This window comes from Phoenix dactylifera, chromosome 4 (genome assembly GCF_009389715.1).
Source record: "Phoenix dactylifera cultivar Barhee BC4 chromosome 4, palm_55x_up_171113_PBpolish2nd_filt_p, whole genome shotgun sequence".
NCBI classification, from domain to species: domain Eukaryota; kingdom Viridiplantae; phylum Streptophyta; class Magnoliopsida; order Arecales; family Arecaceae; genus Phoenix; species Phoenix dactylifera.
This window is the reverse complement of record NC_052395.1, coordinates 3,879,343-3,902,522: the sequence shown is the minus strand read 5'-3', so window position 1 is coordinate 3,902,522 and position 23,180 is coordinate 3,879,343. Positions and strand designations below refer to the sequence as shown.

Below are 23,180 nucleotides of genomic sequence, written 5' to 3'. Positions count from 1 at the left end.
CTTTATGCTATAAACTAAGATAATCTGCATTCTTCTATCTATATTGTTATAATATTTAATTTGGTCTTCGTATGATGTCTTATATTCTTATTTAATTATATAAGTTGTATATATAAGATGAATGTATAAAAGAGCAGGTTCTTTTAAAAAATTGATTACTTAAAATAAATAAACATATGAATTCTTTAAGTCTCTCAGGAATTTAAGTGTCGTCAATTTCTACAAATATAAAAAAATAAAAAATCTACATATAAAGCGAAAATAATGAAAAGATGCCAACATTATTTTTTATGTTGTAATGCTGTTATAACAGTCATTAATTTAGTAATTATTTTAATACTTAAGTAAAAATTTATTTTTGGGCCAATTATAATCGTTATTGCTGTCAGTAACTGTTTCAGTCATCACTCTTTTCGTACATCCTCAAAAGAATGTTGTAAGTTCTCTTTTTCTCCTTCATTTGAGCAACGCCACGTGCATGTCACGCTCGGACACTGGCCGGGAATTTTCTCGGATCCGACGCCACCGAAACCGGAGAACGTGCGCCGGCGTCGCCTATCAGAACGAGAAAAAAGGCGCCGTCCAATGTCAACGGGAACGAGCGATATTTTCCGTCCGTGACGACCGACGCCTTGGTTATCCATTGGTTCCGGACAGGTGACCGTAACGGAATGAGAGCCGATCTCGATCAGACGGACAGTGCACTCGGTTGATACACTGGAAGATGTTGGAGTTGGTGTACCGAATTAAAAGCGGCGGGGATTGCCTGGCATCTAACCTAACGGACCAACCACGGGATGCCTCTTTTCTTGGTGGCTTGGGGCGGCTGGTCGCGGCAGTTGGGAGGGTTAGGTGTGGCAGGTACGCTTCCGGTCAAACCTCTAGATCCCTAGGGCTTGGAAACCGGCTAGCCTTAATCAAATTACTAAAACACCCTTAGCATAGGGTTTTCAATAGTTTTCTTTTTCATAAATATCCTCCCACGTACTAGATTTTACATAAATATCCTTCCAAAGAGGAGGAGAAGAAGAAGAAGTAGAAGAAGAAGAAGTAGAAGAAGAAGAAGAGGAGGAGGAGGAGGAGGAATAAGAGGAGGAGGAGGAGGAATAAGAAGAAGAAGAAGAGGTAGGAGCAGGGAAGTAGAAGAAGATGGAGAAGTAAAAGAAGAAAGAGAAGAAGAAGAAGGTGAAGAGAAGGAGGAGGAGAAGAAGAAGAAGGAGGAGAAAAAGAAGGAGGAGAAGATATTTATATGTATACCTTCATAAAACATTTGTTTTACTATTCTATTTTTTTATTTTTATCTTTATTTTTGTATATATACCCACGCCATCTAACATTATTATAAAATTAACAGTTTCAAATTAAAATAACTAAAATATGCTTAATGGATAGATGTGGGAAAAAAAATTTTATAAGGCAAACGTGATAGAGGACAAAAAAGTAATTTCAAAATTTTATTTTATTTTTAATTAAAATAAATATGGTTTTTATTAACGGTGTTAAAAGAACGTTATATGAGGGGCATTTGTGCAAAAATAGTATTTTATAAGGATATAGAAATAAATATAAATTTGAAAAAGGTATTCATATATATTTAAATTTTTAGAAAGATAATAATATAAAAATCCTTTTCGATAAGATGCACAGGACAGCTATATATTAAGTATGCTATTTCAATGCAAAACCCATTCAGCATATCAAATGTTGTTATTTTTGTACTGTATATCAATTCGGTACTGATATAATATAATATATTACATATCATCTGATTCTATGTGATATTACCGTACCTTGCTATAGATGATAATAATCAAGTGTTTTACATACCTAATGCATGATCTCCGTGTCATTCACATTAGATTTACTTCTTTATTTGTACTTTTCACAAATTAAAAGTTATTCAGAATAGGAATGATTGATGATTAAATGTTCGCAAATCTTATATTGAATAAGATCGACAGAGATCTGAGAGTTTGCTTATAGTACCAATATTCAGTATATTTTCTGTAATTGATTTGCCATTAAGAACGAGGTAAGGAGAAAACAATGAACTATTCCTCGGCACGACCTTCTATAAACTGGAACTTGGGGCAGAGTTGCCAACCTCAGCATTCCTACTTCTTTGCAGGTCCTACGGTGGAGTGGAGCTGGGGGATAGAGATGAGATCCCCCAGAGTTCATATTTTAGTAGTTGTGGAAGACATGAACAGTGGAGTCTGATGCTAATTTATATCAACTGAGTTGATTTATTTCTGTTTGATAAAATCTAAAAGGTTTTTCTGACCTCACAAAATCTTGGCAAGCTACCTAAAATGTTATGCACAATGGTTTTTATAGGCATGCCCATCAAAGATACCCAAGAAAAAGGCTGAAAATGGATAGGATATTAGTTTAATTCATAACGATATTTGTTTTTGTCCGGTAAATAGAATGCAAAAATGGTTATTAATTGAGTGCTAATTTTTTCACCCATATTTATTTTCAGGAAACTTCAATACGAAATGGATACCAATAGATAGAACTATTAATACAAATATAAATCAATTAGTGCTGTAGGTACGCATTTTTCATTTTATAAACTTTTAATTATTTCTAAGTACATAAACATCCCCATTTTTTCTATTACTGTTCAAAAATAAACAAAAATCTAACATAGAAAAATAATAAAACTATAATTGCATCCACTTGATCATCTGACATTTTTTGTGGATCCTAATAATTATATTAAGTTTTGGATTAAAAAACTCATTCTCAAGGTTGCAATCAACCAAATAAAAAATGTCACTATATCAAAAGATCAAATAAAAAATAAACTGATATTTTCATTTATTTTCCATTAGAGTTTATGAAATTTATATAAAACTAAACAGAAATATAGATAGAATTGAATATTCTGATACAGATTGGACATTAGTATACATATATGCTTTTCTTTTTTTGTAGGTCGTGTATATGCTTTTGTTTGTTTGATAATAATATATATGCTTTTCTTTGATAGGCATAATCATGATTGCATATATCAGTTTGTATCCATGTTTGGATAGATTTGAATATAGAAATGAATATGGATGCATAAGATAAGATCCATTTGCACTCAATGAATTTACTTATCTCTGCTGTCTTATGTGGAACCTAAATCTTTCATCCATGGCAAAGGTGTGCATAAATCGAGCATCAAAACTATAAAATGCGTGCCCAAGAAAACAATTCCTATTTACCACAAATAAAATTATAATTATTAATATCTTCATGTAACACTTGTTTGATTTGATTGACTAATCATCAACACCATGGACTGTACAATCTTTGCATCAAGTGGCGGAGGAAAACCTTTTTGCATGGCTGTTTAGTGTCATGCAACATTCTTCTTATTTTGACGTATATGTTAACCCTACTTTTACGCAGGCATGTAGATACTTCATAATCTTTTGGAATTTTTTTTTTTTTTGGCTTTTAAACATTTGGCAGGGTAATGTGTGGCTTGATTGGTTCCAAGCTATTCATCCATGTCTTAGGTTCAAAAAAATCTTTTGTTCTCTCATAATATTAAATTTATCCATGTCTAATTGCACCAATTTATCCATCCCGTTTCGGAATATCCTAAGTCCATATTTTGGGCCCATCATTTGTAACCAAGACCCAAAGCGGGCAGTCAGCCCAGTTCCATAACAGAAAAAAAAAAAGAAAAAGAAGAAGAAAGAAAAAGGGAAAAACGCCGAGAAGACACATTGACTGTAGATTAAGCAACAACTGGGGCCATTTAGAAAAACTACCTAGCCGGAAATTGAGAAACCGACACGTGTCGGTTGCCTGTGTCTCAGCCTCTGTGACGCCCATAGTTTTCCAAGTAATATTCCCTCTCAGCCCTTTTCCGTGACCATAAATTTGGTTCTCCTTTCGCGTTTCTTCCTCCTCTCCTTCTCCGATCTCCGCTTCTCTTCCTCGCTGCACCACCAGGTTCCCCACCTCCAGGAAAATGGCGTTCGATAAGATCAAGGTCGCCAACCCCGTTGTGGAAATGGACGGTGAGCAACCCTTCTGTTCCACCTCCATCTCCCATCTCAGCCGTTCCGTATATTTAACTCCTTCACTTTTTTTTTTTTCCTCTTTAGTTATTGCTTTTGTTTCCTCGTTCTTTTTTAGATCCGATTCACGTTTAGACTTCCTGATGCACGGTTTCCAGCATCACCCGTCATCGGATCCGTGCTCTCTTGTATTTCCAGATTGTTGGTGTTTGTTTGACTTTATTGTTATTATTTATGAATGATAGATAATAGTTTGTTTAGTTTATTTTCTTATGATCGTTTATCTATTCATTTATGTTAGATGTCTGATTCTATGGTTTTTAAACGATCTCGGTGCTTCTTTATAGTGATTTTTGCTGAATCTAATCAGACGCGATCTCTGTTTTTTTTTTACTTTTTAGCTGTCTGTCTCGAAACGTATTGATTGAAAGCTTTTCGCGCTGTTGGGAATGAGTTTTCAGTGGACATCTTAAAAATTTGAGGAGGTTGATCTGATGTTGAGGGATCCCAAATGGTTGTTTTTTTTTGGTGATTAGTTGATTTCCGAAGTTAGATTTATATGGTTATGGTTGTCACAACTAGTGTTCAGTTGCGTTTCCATTGACTATATGGGGTTTAGGGTTTAGGATGCTGGATCGGTAATAGATTTTAGTCCGGGAAATGGATCTGGAGTATATATTAGGAAGCAACAATTAGATTTTAGGGAAGCAAGCGACAGCATAGGTAAATTAAGTTGGGAATTTTGTTTGGCATGCTGTTATGCTTTTCAACATTTGTTGCTTTGATATCGAGGTTAAATTCATAATGTAACTTTGATAGAAGAGATGAATAGATTTTGGGAAGATGATCTGCAGTGTGTTCACCGCCATGTTCGTGAAACTTTGATCATAATTCTAAAAGTAGTTTGGACCATGGTTTTAAATCCCGGTGGGATGGGGTGTCTCAGCAATCCAGTCCCATTCATATGAGAAAATGGGAACTTGGATGTGGTAGGTCTCTGAAACCCATCTATATGGGGAAAGAAGAAGAAAGATGAAAAAAAAAAGAAAGGAAAGAAAGAATAAGAAAAGGAAAAAAAAGAAATGAAGGGAGGGGAACAAAAGGAAAGAAAGGAAGGAAGCAAGAAGGGTAAGAAAGAAGAATAATAAAAAAAGGTAAGAAACAAGAAAGGGAGAACAAAAAGAAAGAAATGAACAAAATATGATGTATGATCTGGCAACTAAACTAACTGCAAATATGCTATGAACATCAATCACATGCCTTCTAAGAAAGAAACATTTATCGCCCTTCACCCCGAAAAGCAGCTTCTGCTGATCAGCAAAAAAAAAAGGCCCAGAAGAATAGAAGATACTATAAATGATGCATTTGTTAGCTGTCCAGTTATTGATGTGCTTGTGTTATCCATGTATTAAGTGAAGTCTGACATCACTGTTTATTATTCTGTGGTACAGGGGATGAAATGACTCGAGTCTTTTGGAAATCAATCAAAGAGAAGGTGATTGAGGAAATTTTCAATTGTTTAAATCCATTTGGTATTCTGTACCTTTTTTCTATTTGTTTTTCCTTGAATATTATGCTGTAATTATTTTTTTTTTTTGTTATAACAATTTTTAAATATTAATTTTTACTGAAACTGATCCTTTGATGGATCTTGCAGTTAATTTTTCCATTCTTGGACTTGGATATAAAGTACTTCGACTTAGGCCTACCTAATCGTGATGCAACTGATGATAAAGTTACAGTAGAAAGTGCAGAAGCTACTCTCAAGTAAGCATACTCCTTTCAAGTTAGGAGACGTCATTTGCAGTTCTTTCATCTACCACTGAAATAATTTTTCTCTTCTCCGCTTTTTGAACCAGTGCATATTGTCATAAGATTGAAATGCCTTCCTCCATCCATGGATGCCATCTCTTTTTTATTTTCTGTCTTATTGATGGTAGTGGTTGTGGCTTTGATTTGTTCCAGCTTTTTGCTTAAAATTGGAAACTTCGGCTTGCTTGAAATTCAATTTCATTGCTTTCCTCACGAACTACAATAATATTATGGATGTTTTAGAGTTTTTCCCCTCACTTCATGTCCCCTGATTTAAATAGAGTTGCTGAGGATGGTTTCCTGATAATGCTTGCAGCAATATATATTCCCATGACTATATCTATCTTTCCATAGTTTTTATGTCTTCACATTGAACTCAAATTTGTGTTATTCGATTGCAGATATAATGTAGCAATCAAATGCGCAACAATTACTCCTGGTAAAATTCACCTCCGTAACATCTTGCTACATGCAGAAGCAATGACATAATTATGCATGTTATTATTGATGATTACATCTAAATTTGTTTGTTGGCAAAAAATTTTAAAAACATGACAGATGAAGCTCGGGTCAAGGAGTTTAACCTAAAATCCATGTGGAAGAGCCCAAATGGGACAATCAGGAACATCCTAAATGGTTAGTCAATATTCCACATTTGCATCTTAAATGTCAACAGTGACTGGGGTAGCTCATATTTGTCTTAACACTTGTTTTGGTTGCAGGTACGGTGTTTAGAGAGCCGATTATCTGTAAAAACATTCCACGACTGATTCCAGGTATTGTAAAAATGATGTCCCGTCTTGGGCTTGTGTAACTATGCCATATATGTCCGCCTAACCCTCTTTTATTGTTCTCAGGATGGACAAAGCCCATATGCATCGGAAGGCATGCATTTGGTGATCAGTACCGAGCAACTGATGCGGTTATCAAAGGGCCTGGCAAGCTCAAATTAGTATTTGGTACGAACAATCATGGTTCACGAATTTATTGTGTTATTTTCATGACACTTTGAGTTTTCTTCTTTTACTTCCCTCTATTAGTTTCCGTAACCCTTTTACCCTATTTGTTCTCTTCCAGAGGGAAAAGAAGAGGATGTTGAACTAGAGGTATACAACTTCACTGGTGCTGGAGGAGTTGCATTATCCATGTATAATACAGATGAGGTGAACATGTAACCTTTTTTATTCCATTGATGATGTTCTCTTAACTGAATAGCATCTTTTCCCTGCTAATATTGTTCTTTGTCACATGTTCTGTACAGTCAATTCGTGCTTTTGCTGAAGCTTCAATGGCTACTGCTTACCAGAAGAAGTGGCCACTTTATCTTAGCACCAAAAATACTATTCTGAAAAAATACGATGGAAGGTATGCACTATAGTGAGCATCTCTTACACATTTATCAAACTAACGTCTCAATTTTGGCCTTATAGATGTTTCACCTCCTAAATGTGCAGAAATTATTTGGGCTTACTGTTTTTGTTGCATAATTAATTCCATTCTGCAGGTTTAAGGACATTTTCCAGGAGGTGTATGAAGCTGAATGGAAATCCAAGTATGAAGCTGCAGGAATCTGGTGAGCTGTCTCCAAATGTTTAGCATCATCAGCACATTCAAATCTTTGTAATTTGATTTTTTTTTTGACTGTATAAATCTTTGTAGTTTGTATCTCATGCTATTATGATATTTAACAGGTACGAACATCGCCTCATTGATGACATGGTTGCGTATGCACTTAAGAGTGAAGGTGGTTATGTATGGGCTTGCAAGAATTATGATGGAGATGTACAGAGTGATTTCTTAGCTCAAGGTTCAAATTCTGTAAATCATCATCCATCATATTAAGCACTTTGTTTTAAAAAGATATGTTTTAGTGCAGAAAAGAAAAGTAGTTCTCATAAACTAGTTACTGATAAAATTTGAAAACCAAAGTTAGGATTAGTATGTGCTCATCATCAGATGTTCTTCCGTGTTTTCAGGTTTTGGATCTCTTGGTCTGATGACGTCAGTACTGGTATGTATCTTCATAGCAATCTTGGCGTGCTTCTGTGGGAAATGTTTGTCTTGTCCTTAAATTACTGTAAACATAGGTTATGTTGAAATTAATACATGGTAGGGGTAGCATGCCTGGTAGTTTTAGAATATGTATTGCAAACTGTGTTTACCTAGTGTGGCAAGGGCTTTAGAGGGTTGTAAAGAAGAAAAAATATTGCCCTTTTATGGTTGAAATGCAGTCAAGCATTCTAAACTCAGTACATAAATGCATAATAATCAACTTTCTATGTTAATTTTTAGGGGAAACTAATGGCCAGTCCATTCTTTGACCGGACTCTAAGTTTTAATCCCTGTTGAGTGGTTGTTTAAGAACTGGTCCGGCTATATTTCGATATTCCATCATGAGACGAAAATACCCTCATAAATTCGCTCTTCCTCTCTTCCACGAATAGCGACCTCTTCTACAATAAGGCCGAGGGGTGCGTCATCAGGCACCTCGGCCGCCGGCCACGGGCCGGCCCCCTCCCGTGGTCGCCACAACCCGGCCTCCTTCCAGCGCCGCCGGCCTCGCAGGAGGAGAAGAAAGGAGAAAAAGGGAGAAGAAGGGAGGCCATGCTGCGGCCACCGTCGGCCTCGGCCCCGCCTGCTTCTGCGCTGCCGGGAATGCATCCGCCCTCACGGTGGGGAGGTGCCGAAGAAGAGGAAGAAGAAAGGGGTGCCCTCTTGCGTCCTGCAGTCGCCGCCGGCCACGACCCGGCCCCCTCCCGCGTCCACCGCAGCCCGACCCCTTTCCGGCATCTCCGGCCTTGCGAGAGGGGAAGACTTTGCTGTTGGCTAACTACGGCCGCCGCCGGCTGTGGCCCGGTCCCCTTCTGTGGCTCCCTCCTGCGGCTGCCACGGCCCGGCCCCCTTCCGGCGCCGCCGGCCTCGCGGGAGGAGAAGAAAGAAGAAGGGAAGAAGAGAAGAAAAAGAAAAAAAAAAGAAAAAAAGAAAAAAAAGAAAACAAGGAAAGAAAAAGAAGAAAAGAAAAGATAAATAAATAAATAAATGCATAAATAAATATATATATGAATGAACGAATAAATAAATAAATAAATAAATAAGATAATAAATAAATATATTGTAATGAAATAAAATAATGAATAAATGAATGAATAAATAAATAAAGCTGTCGCGGCTGCCGCTGATCGCGGCTAGGCCCCCTCCTGCGGCCGCCATGGCCCGACCCCCTTTTGGCGCCACCGGCCTCGCGGAAGAAAGAAGAAAGAAGAAAAGAAAAAAAGAAGAAAAAAAAGAAAAAAAGAAATATATAAATAAAAGAATAAATGCATAAATATATACATATATATGAATGAATGAATAAATGAATAAATAAGATAATAAATAAATATATTTCAATAAAATAAAATAATGAATAAATAAATAAATAAATAAATAAACAAAAAGAAAAATAATGAGTGAGTGGCAAATAATTTGATCTTTATGATATTGATAGGTACAGTAGATTTGTCACCATTGCAATTAGTTAAGTAAGCTTGGAATTCAGTCATATAGTCTCGAACACGGTTAACTCACCATTGCAATTAGGTTAGTAAGTTTGGTACACGGGTAATATAACATGGCACACATTTAAGTAAGCTTGTTACGCAGTTAATCAATGTTTGAACACTCAATCTGGCCTAGCACACAGTTAAATCTTCTAAGCTTGAAACACACTTAATCTAGCCTGGCATACATTTAAATCATCTCGAAACACAGTTAAATCTTCTCTGCACACAGTTAAGTTAAGATGGCTCAACGTTGCAAAAGTTTGAAATCAATTAACTCTTTTTGGAGCAGTTAATTTTTAACTTAACTGTGTGCAGAGAAAATTTAACTGTGTAGAGAAGACTTAATTGTGTGCAAAGACGATTTAACTGTGTGCAGAGAAGATTTAAGTGTATTTTGGGCTAAATTAAGTGTTCCAAGATTTCTTAACTTTGTGCCATGCTAGATTAAGTATGTTCTAAGCTTAACTGTCTGCCAAGCTAGATTAAGTGTTCAAACATTGATTAACTGCGTGCCAAGCTTACTTAAATATGTGCTATGCTATATTACTTGTGTACCAAGCTTACTAACCTAATTACAGAGAAAACTTAACTATGTGCAGAGTAGATTTAAATGTGTTTCGGGCTAAATTAAGTGTGTTTCAAGATTTTGTGCTATGCTAGATTAAGTGTGTTCCAAGCTTACTGTGTGTCGAGAAGACTTAATTGTATACCAGGCTAGATTAAGTGTTCAACATTGATAAACTGTGTGTCAAGCTTACTTAAATATTTGCCATTCTGTATTACCTGTGTACCAAGCTTACTAACCTAATTGCAATGGTGAGTTAACTGTGTTTGCGACTTTATGAACTGAGTCCCAAGCTTACTTAACTAATTAAAATGGTGACAAATCTACTGTACCTATCAATATCATAAAGATCAAATTATTTGCCACTCACTCATTATTTTTTTAATTTATTTGGTAATTTGTTATTTTATTTCATTGAAATATATTTATTTATGCATTTATTTATTTATTTATTCGTTCATATATATATATTTATGCATTTATTTGTTTATTTATTTATTCTTTTCTTTTTTTTTCTTTTCTTCCTTTTTCTTTTCTTTTCTTCTTTTTCTTTTCTTTTCTTTTTCTTTTCTTTTTTCTTCTCTTCTTCCCTTCTTTCTCCTTTCTTCTTCATTCTTCTCCCGCGAGGCTGGCGGCACCGGAAGAGGGTCGGGTCGTGGCCGGCGGCGCCGGAAGAGGGTCGGGCTGTGGCTGGCGGCGCCTGCAGCAGCTGCGTTTCCCCACCTTTCTTCTCCCGCGATGTTAGCCGGCGGCCGCGGGAGAGGGCTCGGGAGGGACCCAGGCCATGGCTGGCGGCGCCTGCAGCAGCTGCGCTTCCCCACCTTTCTTCTCCCGCGATGTTAGCCGGCGGCCGCGGGAGAGGGCCCGGGAGGGACCCAGGCCATGGCTGGTGGTGGAAGCGGCCCAGCCTTCTCTTCTTTTCTTCCCATTTCCTCTTTCCTTCACCTGCGATTCAAGGGAGAGCTTCCCTCATCGGAGTGCCCGGGAGGGGGCTGGGCCGTGGCTGGTGGCGACCGCAACTATCTAGCAGCAGCCGTGGCGGCTGCGGCCTGGCCGTTGCGGCCGACCCCTTTTTTCTTCCTCTTCTTTGGTGGGAATGGGGGATCAGCACCTCCCCATCGTAGGGGTGGGGGCATTTTCGGCATTTTCTTTCAAAATAAAATGCTCTCAAAGACCGGAAATTAAACTTAGTAAAGTTGTTGGACCGAAAATTTTAGTTATGGTCAACGGAGACTTTTTGTTATACGAGGGTCTTTCGGAGGGTGGGGAATTAATTACCTATATTTTTTATGGTAGGAACTTCCCTATCGCGTGTTTTTGTTATTTTTTGTCTGGACTATTTAAGTCTTTTTTCTGATGTTGTGTTTACATTTATTTTGGGTTTGGGAATTGTAATGGGTGCTTAGTAAGTTGTGTTTCTAGTTGTGTTTGCATTTATTTTGGGTTTAGGAATTGTAATGGGTGCTTAGTAAGTTGGAGCATAATTAATGCTTAGACTAGTATAAATAGACCATGTAGTAGATGGTGAAGGGCAGATTATGATTACTAAATTATATGATATATGAGATAGCTTGAGCTTGTGGCTTATTTTATCCATCATCTTCTCTTGTTGTGAATGATTCTTCATCCATTTATCCTTTTTATTTGGCCTTTCTGCCCCCCCTCTTCCTCTCATCACTTTTCTACTTAGATATTACTGCTGTATAGCCTATGCTGTTCAGATCTAATGTGTATTTGATCAAAGAAGATATTTCAGTATGTGCAAGAAAAGAAGCAATTTCAATATGTACTGGTTTTCATGGCTTTGTTTTTATGGAGGGTGAGTTTTGTAAGGGGCTAGAGCATATCTTATGGGATTGGTCTTCCTGTGAACTGAATGATCATCTAATTCAACTATACTCCTTAGAAGTGGTGATTAGTTATATGAAACACAGTGAACCTGTAAATGTCAAACTTTCCATTGCTTTTGACAATTTTCTATCTTTAACCCTGTCTAGTTCGTGGTGGTTATGCTGACACTTCATGCTGGGGACTTGTTTTTTGTCTGAAGTGCTGGTGCTATAAGTGATGCTAATCTAGAGTATGATTGAAATTTTTCTTTCTTCTAGGTGTGCCCCGATGGAAAAACTATTGAAGCTGAAGCTGCGCATGGCACTGTAACCCGTCATTATAGGGTTCACCAAAAGGGAGGTGAAACCAGTACAAATAGCATTGCTTCAATCTTTGCTTGGTCACGAGGGCTTGCACACAGGTACCTTTGGCTTCCTTTTGAATTACGGTTGTGGTCATAACTGCAAGCACAAACTTGAAAGATTGCTTTTATGTATCTTTTCATATTCCATATAGTTAATATATACTTAAGTTCAAGAATCTGTAAGGTCTTCATTTTTTTTTCTCTGTACTAGAGAAACTCGATCTGTATCTTTATGATTTGTAACAGTCAGCCAATTAAGTAACCATATTCCATTTCAGGAGCACTATGCTTGCCTAGGTTTCAGCTTACATCAATTTAATGAAAATTCTGAATTTCACAATATTTTTGGTTTTTCAACAGAGCAAAGCTAGATGAAAATGCTAGACTACTTGATTTTACTGAGAAACTGGAAGCTGCTTGTGTTGGAACTGTGGAGTCTGGAAAGATGACCAAAGATCTTGCAATCCTCAATCACGGACCCAAGTACCTTCCGACTTATGTCACCTCTGCTGTTTCTACAATGTTACCTTTCTTTTGTTTTAAACCATGTAAATTAAATAATGTTGTGCAAACCTTTTCATCTCATGCAGGGTGACTAGAGACCACTGGCTGAACACTGAGGAGTTCATTGATGCAGTGGCAGAGGAGCTGAGAGCAAGACTCTTGGGCAAATGAAAGTTTGTAAACTCTCGGTAACGTACTTTGATTTTTTTCACTCTTGTGAGCTATTTTTTTCCATTTGTCACTGATGTGGTAGTTGCTTCTGGTTTCTCTTTTGAGTGTGCCTTCATGTTGCGCGTTGTAATATTAATTGATTTTCTGCTGCTTTTTTATTGATTGCAGATCTGGGTAGGGCCAACATGCAGAAAGTGATTCTTCCACTGTGATGGAAAGGTTTTTGATAATAAATAAGGGAAACATTTGTCAGTCTCCATTGATTCAGGGAACTGGATTGTTAATTTTTGGAGAGAATTTTCTCTGCTTTAGATGCAAAAGTTAATGTTTCACTGGAACTCAAGAATTATTTAGCAGCACTCTCTCATCCAATTTGTGACAGTAACTCCATAATTGAATTGATCTTGTACTCTCAAGTGGACGGTGCAATTTTCTGATGCACTATTTGGTAACTGACACCTTCTCTCTTGGATGCTGGGTTGTATGCTGGAAAATGCTAGAGCCTCTCCTATTCAAGGATAGTTTTGTTAGAGATTCATAACAGTAATAAGTTTTCTTGCGGAGGACTGGTGCTATATATTAATTGACAACATTAATATGGAACTTGATATTTATTATGACATGGAGCATATGTATATGCGGGAGCTTTCCAGTCGTCAGTCATCAGATCCTAACAATGATAGCTATGGTAGGCCAGAGAGAGATTATCCAAGTTATTAGGGCAATACAATCTATATTATCATAATAACCTTCTTCCAAGTGAGACTATGTCTTAAATTTTCTTTTTTTTTTTCTTTAAATAAGTGATCAGGAGTTTAGATGCTCTTTCTATAGCATGTACTCTTGCTATTTGCTCTAGGGGGAAAAAAACTTGTAGATCATGTGAAGCATTTATGAGGCACAAATCCTATAGAAATATTCAAATAGGTTCGATTTTTACTGAATTTTCAGTTCAAGTCTATAGGAATATTCAATCAGACTTTAATGAGTAGTTTTTTGGGATTTGGATTTTTTGGAACGTGGCTTTGAACAGCAGCAGCAGACGCATTGTTTTACTCTAGTAATTCTATAGAAATATTCAAATAGGTTCGATTTTTACAGAATTTTCAGTTTAATTCTATAGGAATATTTGATCAGATTTTAATAAGTAGTTTTTTGGGATTTGGATTTTTTGGAACGTGACTTTAAACAGCAGCAGCAGACGCATTGTTTTACTCTAGTAATCGTGTTTTATCAGCATGCCTTACCGTCGCTCTCTCTTGGGAGTTGCTTTTTCCTTTTTCTGATCATGTATCTGGCTGAATCAAGGTTACCTTAACAACTGAGATTTTCAATTCATATTTTGCCTGAAAATGTAGGGGCTCAGCAGAGAAGATATCATCCAAAAATTTTGAACAGGATACTCAAGTGTGGACAGAAGTCCACTTCCTATTGGGAAGAAGATGACTTGCAACCTGAAGAAACCTTCATAAATTCTGAGTATCATGCCGCTGTCCTTCTCAATCCAATAAGGCGAATTCAATGCATCAAATGATGAGCCTTATCATCTCAGAGGATTTGTCATCACTTGAAGCAGATTGAATGTTATGCCAAGCTCAACACATGATGGCAAGGAACTGCCAGAGGCGGCCTACACCACCATTATGAATCATAAAATGCATCAGTTGGCCAGACACAGATTCAAGTTCCGGTCGATGCTCTCTTGGGCTTCGTTGCAAGTTTATCAGTAGATAGAATACTGTTGTCTGAAACTATATTCTACTTTTTACCGAGTAGACAATGAAGGAATTGTCACAATGGGCTTCCTGCTTGTCCTAGCCAAAACAGTAGCACATTTCCAATGTCCAATCCCCGGGTGGCTGGATTTCTGGATAAGGGTCATCTCGTGGCCTCCAAGTATAATAATATCATCTAATGCCTAAATCCTTAGCTGTTATCCACGTGTTACCAAGAGCTTCGTCCATATTATTTAGTGCCACGGCTCGCGTGCACGTGTCATTGCCCATGCATCAACGTGGCCAAAAATGCTAGCCTCTCTCCGAGTATAAATTCCGAAGAAAAAGCCTCAAACGGCTCTCTGCTTCATCGGCATCACCGTCTGAGCTCAGGGGAGGAGTTCGTGTGTAAAGCTCAGGGTAAAGCACGGAGATACAGAGAGATCAAGTTATGTCAGGGGCGCAAGGAGCACAGCCCAAGGGGTCGATGACGGCGACGACATACGAGTCGGTGCAGGGAGGAGAGAACAGGACGAGGACGGACCTCCGCTCCGACAAGGACGAGGGCCCCATCCAGATCGACAAGCTCCAGGACAAGGTCGATGATGCCGCCGGCAAGGGTGGCCCCGTGTTTGGTGCCGGTAAGGAGGAGGGCAAAACCGACCTCGGCGTCTCCGGCACCGGGTGAACAACTAAAAGGCTTCTGCAAGGGTCGATGCTCGTAACGAAGATGCTTTCGGTTATTACTCGTTAATTATAGTAGCCTGCTTGTAATAAAGCTAGTTCAGAGACTGGAAGTTATAGAAGAGGAACGTAATAAACTCGCCACCTCCATTTTGAACGTCGCACCACTCTCGTTTCTTTTGTGCTTGTGTTTGTAATGCAAGTTTGTCTTCTTGAGCGATTTTTGGAAGACGGACAATTGAAAACAGTCGCAATAGTAGGGCCAAATCACCACTACGCCCACATTGTGGGCTTAATTCGGTTTAATTCATCGTGTATGATAAGTTAGTCTGGTTCCCTCATTATTTTTCCCATGTCCGAAGAATAGCATATATAATGATGTGCACCTATCTCCCTAGTTACATCAAGTTCATCCAAACAGTTTGGTAGAAAAAGAAGAAAAATTTTAAATTTTCGTGCCATTCACAATAGACAAGTCTTCACCACATTGTATGTACAGTATAAAGTAAAATTTAATCAATACTTTCCAGGTATCAAAATTATCGCACAATTAAAACTCAACTAACTGATCCATGATCTAAAAATTGACCCCATGCCACAGCCGGCAACCTAATTTCTCAGGAGGCAGTGGAGAAGGATAGAAACGGGTAGAGGCCGATGAAGAGGAGGAAGATGGGGCAAAAAGGTAGCAGACGGCAACAGTAGATATAGGGCGGTAAAGACGGATAAAGGGGAAGGAGGCGGGGTGATGCGGCAAAACTAGATATGGCCACCTGAAGCTCAGAGATCGAAGAAGAGAATGGTAATGGAATAATGGAGACGGGGAGAAAGGGCGAGCATCATAGCAGCGGAACCGAGGTTGGAACCAGATAGGAGGGGAAGAAGAGGCTTGGGTTGGAAAAGTTGTAGACGTAGCCAGAAGAAGAAGAGAGGAAAATGGAACACCTGATAATGGAATTATTATTTTATAAAATGATAATTGATAATTGTTGCTCCAACCATCCACAGACACATCTTAGTTTCAAGGAAAATAAATACATAAATATTTCATTACCGTCACTCTAGTAATATTACATAAATTGTTTAAGGGAGCCGATCCAGCTCAATCAATCGCAGGGATATGAATAAGCCTTTTTCAAGATTTTCAAGCCGACTAGGCTCGCGCGTTTATAATAGTCGATAAGATTTCTCAAAAATAGTAGGCAAAAAATAAAAATAAAAAATCACATTAGTCTTCAACATCTTCAGCTACATTTCCAGTGCAAAATTCCTATTTTACCTCTACTTCATAGTAGGGCTACTTTTTCCATTGCTTGCTTGCAACTTCTCCCCGCAAAGAGCAATACACACTTTTTAAAAAAAAATTGGGAAAAGGTGGAATTTATACGAAAGGAGATTAAAAGCTTGCTAATAATTTATGAACGTTTTAGTGTCACAACCAAGGTCACCATCGTGCCATACAGGGGATACGGAGACCCAGAAGAGCAGAAAAGAAGCAAATTCGCAGCAAGGCAACAAGCCAGTTTTCCTCGAAAGGTATCTCAGCAACTACAAGGCAAAATGATCACCTGTTCTGATCTTGTTGTAATGGTGGAGAACCCCTTTTTTGCTACATGGGAAGGCAAAATGATCCACAAAGTGAAACGTACCTGGGTTGCGCACCACCATCGCTTGACAGGCAAACGTCCGTTGGGATGGTTATTTTCCAAATGAATCACATTGTTGTGTTTTCTCAAACTACTCTCCTAAGCGTTTAGTGAGACGAAGAAGATAAGAGGCATCCGTGCACCAACTGCTGGTTCAAAGAGGCATCCCGAGAAGAACAGATCTTAAAGTCGATAGAGAAATGGGTTCCATTTACACTTCTTCTAGCTTCCTAACCTTGACGTGAATTTTAACTGCCACGTGCTTCCCTTAGACTCTGTATCAAATGAGAGAAAAGGATATAAGCTTTAATAGCGATTTGTAGGATAAAATTGGTCCCTTTTTCCCAAAAAAAGGAGAGCAATAACACAAACCAGTCGTTTAAAGGATTTCCCTTGCACCACCTTCTTCGACTTTTCTGTGTCTGGTTTTGCACGATCCAGAGCCTGTTGCATGAAAAAAAAAAAGCAACAGATGATGCCTGCCTTTCCAAAGCTTTATAAGGAAAATTTCGTTGAAAGACAGAAGTATTGATTCAAAACCTTGGAATTCATGCCTACCAAGGGTTCAATCTCCAGCAGAAACTAATTTATCACAACTTCAACAGGCACCTGTTAGCGGACCATTTATCTAGGCATATTTTCTTTTTTCTTCCACTAATTACCACAACTTTAACAGGCTCCTTTTGACTGATGATTTTATTTAGTCATGATTTCAAATATTATTATTTTTTGCCAAATTGATTCAATAGCTAGTCCTTAGTAAAAAATAATATCCAATGAGGCAGTTTCACTTTTCAGTAACCACCGGAATGCCCAATAAATACTGCCGTTGCAGGTAAATCAGCTTGCCGCAATACTTGGTCTCCTCCCCTTCCAGACACCCTCCCGCAATTTTTCATCCTATCTCAACTCAATCTTAAATTCTCAAACATTCCAACGATGTCCGTGAAATTTCTGCTGGAAATGACTTTACAAGAGATTTAACATTTCATTTTAAAGCTACCATAGGAGCATTTCATTTTAACATTTCATTTTAAGACAATGTTCTTCTTTCATGGAAGGAGCATAAAATCTTTTTTTTCTTAATGGAAAAGCAAGGAGCATAAAATCAACACAAACAACAACAGGGATTGCAAGCATTACCTGAATTAATGACTCCACCCTACGCCTCATTCTGGTGTGCATGAAACCTTCTGAGCACTGTTGAACAAAAGGTAAGTGTTTTAACCCAAAAAAATGCGAAAGTGCGCCCCTCCCCCCTCCCCCACCTCGAAATTTATTAAAAAAGAAGAAAATTCTTTAAAAAATACAACATCGATGGTCCAATAAGACAATATTAAGATTCTATATCATCTTCAAAGAAGGGGACACATGGTGTATGGTGAACAATTCTGGAAATACAAACATCAAGTCTACTAAAAGGGCTCTATTTTGTGTGGTTGCACCAGCAAGATTAACATGAGATAAGGTGGCGGGTGTGGATTTCACAATTTTGAAGTATCAGAGTGTAAAAATTATAAAGAAATATATGCAAACAAACTATATATTGTGCCAAGTAAAAGTGGAAAGCTAGCTAACAAGATCACCTTTACGTGATAACTGACATATGCATGAAATGTCAACAAACTCCAGACAGTTCTGTCCAGTTTTTTGCCTTCAACATGCCGGGGAAAAATAACTGCGCGTATAAGAATGTCATAGAATTGAAAAAAAAATGAGGACTGAAAAGAAAAATGCATCGTCATATGTTCAGTCATTACCGAAAGTAACAAATCCAGCATTTGCAGTTAGTGCTTCAGCAGGAGCTCCTTTCAACTCAAGAGGAGGTGATGGGGACCACATACAAGGAGGGGCATTATTAAGTGCAGCTGTACGCCTTGCTTCCACAAATTCCTGAAAATAAAATTTTCATATCAGCCTTAAGTCTAGATAATATTGCTTCCAAACCCAGCAGGCACAAAGGGAAAAAAAGAATAGAATATTGCTAACTGGCTGTGGCCAGTAGTATAAAATAAGGCGAAGAATCCCCAAAAGGGTGAAATAATCCATGCAGCCAGCTACAAAGAACTGCGATAATGCTTAACGGATAGGATCATGGTTGTGATTGTCAAATGAAACTTTGATTGACATGATAAAACTTAGAAAGCATAGCGACATAAAAACTACAGTGATGAAATTGCACCATCTTGTACTCTAAAACCACCAATGTTAGTAGGAAATTACATACAAAGATTGCAAGATCTTTGTATCATTCTGTTAAATTTAACAAAGCTGTCCCCAAAGCACACTTGTCTAATGTTAGATGGAATTCAGTTCTTTGTGCAGCACACCAAATAAGATTAATGCTGAATGCATATTTGGAAAGTTACAAGGGCCCATTTACCTGCAAGAAAGACGTTGCCAAAACAATATCGATCGAATCCTGGAACCTCATAGGATACACCACGGTGACTTTTTCTGCCTACAAGAGACCAGATTGAATGATTTTAAAACCTTGACTACTCTTGGCTAGGTTGTAATCCAAGTCAGAAATTAATCAACAGAAGCATCTGGGATTCTTAATCTATAAAAAATTTCTCTAACATTATATAAACACAATAGATTCTTGAAATCAGAAACCATCTGCAGATTTTCTGCTAAGACCCGGTACTTGATAAGCCAACTGTCTGCTGTGACAAAAGATAAACATGGAACTGCACACAAATAAGTTTTTCAAAGAACTTTAGAATAGTTCAAACTTCAAAGCAAGGTCAAGTAAGATTCCTTTTCTTTTCTTCTTTTTTCTTTTTCTTTTGTTTGGTGAAGCGCAGGTACAAGACATGTCATGCCAAAGTAAGCAGAGTAAGAAACCTACATATAAGAATATCTATACCTGGGGAACAAGAAAAAAAGATTCCTTAGGCCGATGCACAAGAGCAACAAGTTGATCAACATCAGGAGCAACTGTCTTCGATGCAAGATTCTTCAAGACCATTCGTAATGGAGCCCCTAACACAACTTCTCTCACAGATGCAATTTTCACTAAAAGTGCTTGCCTTTGTTCTGGAGCATCACAGAAAATTAAAAAAAAATAATAATAAATCAACATAATACAAAGGCATAGAATTAAAGTGACTAAAATGTTAGGAAGCTCACTAGTCAGGGAACTGCTCGAGGCCTGATACAATAGATAACAAAAATAGCCAAGACCATATAATACAGCCAACTGGCTTTAAAAAAGTAGACTGATTGCAACAAGTTAAAAGGACACCATTCTTAGAAGGTACAAAAATCTAATTTCACCCAACTTAACTATGTTAGCAACCTACGATTCATTCATTATCTAACATAATCTCAACGTTGTCCTCCAACCCTTCTCTTCAGAAGTTGAAACAAAGTCTCCAAATTTTGCACTGCCTATATTAAATGCCATTCTTAGGTCGATATTATCTTCAAAGCTTTATTTCTGCTTCTTCCCAGTCCTTGCAAATGCACAGATGCACTAACAACTTATGCAAGATTATGCAAGCTGCAAAGGGTTTGACACACACAATTTTGCCATAGATGAACATTTTGAATACAGACCATTGCCTTATATGCTGCCTTAAGTTCAAGCTCTCTCATCATTAACAACATATGACCCATTTACAATCTTCAACTCTAAATTTCACAAGTCAATCCACTTAAGTTTTAGCAACTTTTATTTACTTCAATTGTACCTTCAGGGCCCAGAGTGCCTTCAAAATCTCTACCTATTCATACAGAACCTTTCGTTAGATTAGGGAAGCCACATTTCTTCAATTTGAAAGCAAGCAGTACCCTCACAGATGTTCAAGTCTTAACAAAATTATAACTTATAAACAACTCAATAAAATTTAGAATGCCTCTATGAACTCCATTGAACATTTGATATCAATATTCTAAGACTAAGCTTTATAATTATTATATTATAGCACTACCATAAGAACAAACTAGCAAGAACCAATTAGTTATTTCCTAAAAGGTGTTAATTTGAACTGCAACAACAAAATGCCAACCCACACGTTCTATCAAGGGGGAAAAATTGATACTAACAGAAAGGAATTATCCTCACAATGGAAATCAACCAATGGATTTACTATGTTTCCACCCATTCATAGCAAAAGCTCATAATGACCTTGGAAAGGAAACTCGCAGAACCTTCATTTGATGGAAGTTTCGACAAATAGAGCTTCATGGTGAGATTATATCCATCTTTCGGAGGATCGAGAATTTGCACGATTGGCCCATACGCCGCCTTAATAGCCTCGATGGCGCCAACTGGAAGACCGCTATGAAAAGTGGCTTCCGGTGGTGGAATAGGCAGCGATGCTGACAGCACCATCACTTGAGGTTTCTTCATGGAGACCTGCAATCCAGCCAGAACTTTCATCAACACCAAACATATTACCAAAAAAGCGCATCTTTGAACTCAAGAATCAAATTGATGTCACAAACACAGAAATCCTTTCCATTTAGATCACCTGTATATGATAGCGGACATCGCCAAATTCGACTGAATGGCAATCAAGATCCACCCCCTTCTCTGGACTGCAAACAATGATATAATTGGATATCAAGAAACTGGACAAGTATTAAAATTTTAAACCAAAAAAGTAAACAACAATAGATCTTTCGGTCCATGGGAACCCTAGATGTGATGCACAAACCCTAATTCATTTTTCTTTCTCAGATTGAATCTTCTTTTATCAATTGGTACAAAAAGGCAATCACTAGAGTCGTGAAAATCCTGATTTAGTGAGAAAAGAGAGCCGTTAAAACCGAAGGTTGTGGAATAGTGGAAAAGATCGATCCGTGCTAGCTTTAAACAGTTGGTAGAAAACGATCGATGAAGAGAGCGAGCTATGATTAGAGAGAGAAGAAGAGAGGAAGGTAGGAGGGAAAGAGAGAGAGAGAGAGAGAGAGAGAGAGAGTCTCTCACCTTTGGACGCGACCTTGCAAGATTTGAAGGAGAAATCGGGACGTGGACTGCAGTAGAATCATTGCTTCAAACCTAAGATTCGATTGTTAGCTCAGGGGAGGGGGGGGGGGAGAGAGGGTCTGTTTGATGGGGATGGATTAGTAGAAGCCAGATTTGTATGCTTTGATTGACAGGATTACCCTCGTCATGACTAATAAATTATTCAAATACCCAATCGATATGACTGATGTGCACACTCTTCTGATGAGAAAAGGATTGCCAAACTCCCCCTCCCACCCCAATCCTTCCAAAATTTATATTTACACATATATCGCCATAAAATTTTATTATTATACAAATACCTCTAATATAATGATTGTTCTGACTATGTTAAAAAAAATATATTTATATTAATTAAAAATAAAATAAAATTTTGAAATTACGCTAATGTTCCTGCCTTCTTTTCTGCTATCGAGATCGCGATCTATATCCATATCCATGTTTATCCATTAAGAGTATTTTAGTCATTTTAATTTAAAATCGTTAATTTTTAATATTGTTAGATAACATGGGTATATATGCAAAAATAAAAATAAAAAAGATAGAATACTAAAAAAAAAAAGTGTTTTACGAGAGTATGCATGCAATTATTAATTTTAAAAAAATAAAATTTGATATTTAAAAGAATATTTATGTAAAAAAATAAAAAAAAAAAAGAAAAAGAAAAAGAAGGAGAAGAAGTCGTATAGGTAATGAAGGTATTTTATTCTCGAGGGTCGGTGGTAAGCTGCCAGCCGTGCCCGAAGCAGGGCTGGGGACGGATGGCGTAAGCAATTACTTTAATTGCGTCTTCATTTCTCTGGTAAAGATGCCTTCTTTGCGCGAGACGATACTCGTTATAGAAAGGATTACTGCCGGGACTCATCATGCAAGGAAAGCTTTATTCTTTTACACCTCACCTTAGATTTTTCCATGTCTAGAGAAGAACTGAAAACTAAAAACCGAACGTACATTGCCCAAAACTAAAAGCTAAGCTAAACATCGACCATATATTAGCCTAGGGATTATGTTTTTTTAATAAAAAACAACATCACAAGTAATGGTATTTAAGGTAGTTGCTCTAATACCTGACTATAAACTTGTTATGTGAGTATGTTTTTTTTTTTTAAGATCATGCGGCATCCTTTAATTTTGTTTTTTTTAACTAGAGAGAGGCCCAGAACAGACCACAGGGTTACGGCTTATTTCTAGGTACAAGACCCGAGACAACAAACCCTAACAGATTAATCAACTAATCAGGATAAAACCCTTCACATTAAAAAAAATACCAAAAGATCTCTGCCTATTAGCAGTATCTAAGCATGCTTATTTTCTTATCCCAACAAATTTGTTGCGCTTAAAACT

General features: G+C 37.6%; 3 protein-coding genes across 4 annotated transcripts; 2 read left to right on the top strand and 1 right to left on the bottom strand.

Annotated features, from left to right (window-relative positions):
* The first annotated feature begins 3,872 nt into the window (after window positions 1–3,872).
* Window positions 3,873–13,265, top strand: LOC103713328 (isocitrate dehydrogenase [NADP]). The gene is made up of 16 exons (XM_008800216.4): window positions 3,873–4,025; window positions 5,477–5,520; window positions 5,683–5,792; window positions 6,239–6,276; window positions 6,396–6,473; window positions 6,560–6,613; window positions 6,695–6,796; window positions 6,915–7,000; window positions 7,099–7,202; window positions 7,342–7,410; window positions 7,529–7,644; window positions 7,814–7,848; window positions 12,053–12,195; window positions 12,499–12,621; window positions 12,729–12,830; window positions 12,982–13,265. Exons 1-15 carry the CDS (start codon window positions 3,977–3,979, stop codon window positions 12,811–12,813), a joined length of 1,236 nt encoding a protein of 411 aa, XP_008798438.2. The 5' UTR covers window positions 3,873–3,976; the 3' UTR covers window positions 12,814–12,830; window positions 12,982–13,265.
* A 454-nt stretch (window positions 13,266–13,719) lies between these two features.
* LOC103713327 lies at window positions 13,720–15,447 on the top strand. The gene has a single exon (XM_008800215.4). The coding sequence runs from the start codon at window positions 14,980–14,982 to the stop codon at window positions 15,214–15,216; it is 237 nt and encodes a 78-aa protein (XP_008798437.1). The 5' UTR covers window positions 13,720–14,979; the 3' UTR covers window positions 15,217–15,447.
* A 1,145-nt stretch (window positions 15,448–16,592) lies between these two features.
* LOC103713343 (actin-related protein 2/3 complex subunit 2A) lies at window positions 16,593–21,929 on the bottom strand. Of its 2 annotated transcripts, XR_005511366.1 has the most exons (11): window positions 21,798–21,929; window positions 21,340–21,406; window positions 21,017–21,224; window positions 19,731–19,900; window positions 19,242–19,319; window positions 18,619–18,751; window positions 18,445–18,536; window positions 18,002–18,058; window positions 17,231–17,302; window positions 16,862–17,133; window positions 16,593–16,760 (listed from the first exon to the last, which is right to left on the bottom strand). XR_005511366.1 is itself a non-coding variant. In XM_039125352.1 (10 exons), exons 1-10 carry the CDS (start codon window positions 21,857–21,859, stop codon window positions 17,107–17,109), a joined length of 966 nt encoding a protein of 321 aa, XP_038981280.1. In that variant the 5' UTR covers window positions 21,860–21,929; the 3' UTR covers window positions 16,593–17,106. The 2 variants fall into 2 exon arrangements, 1 of the variants encoding a protein (XP_038981280.1); XM_039125352.1 differs by having other exon boundaries at window positions 16,593–17,133.
* Between the last annotated feature and the right edge of the window lie 1,251 nt (window positions 21,930–23,180).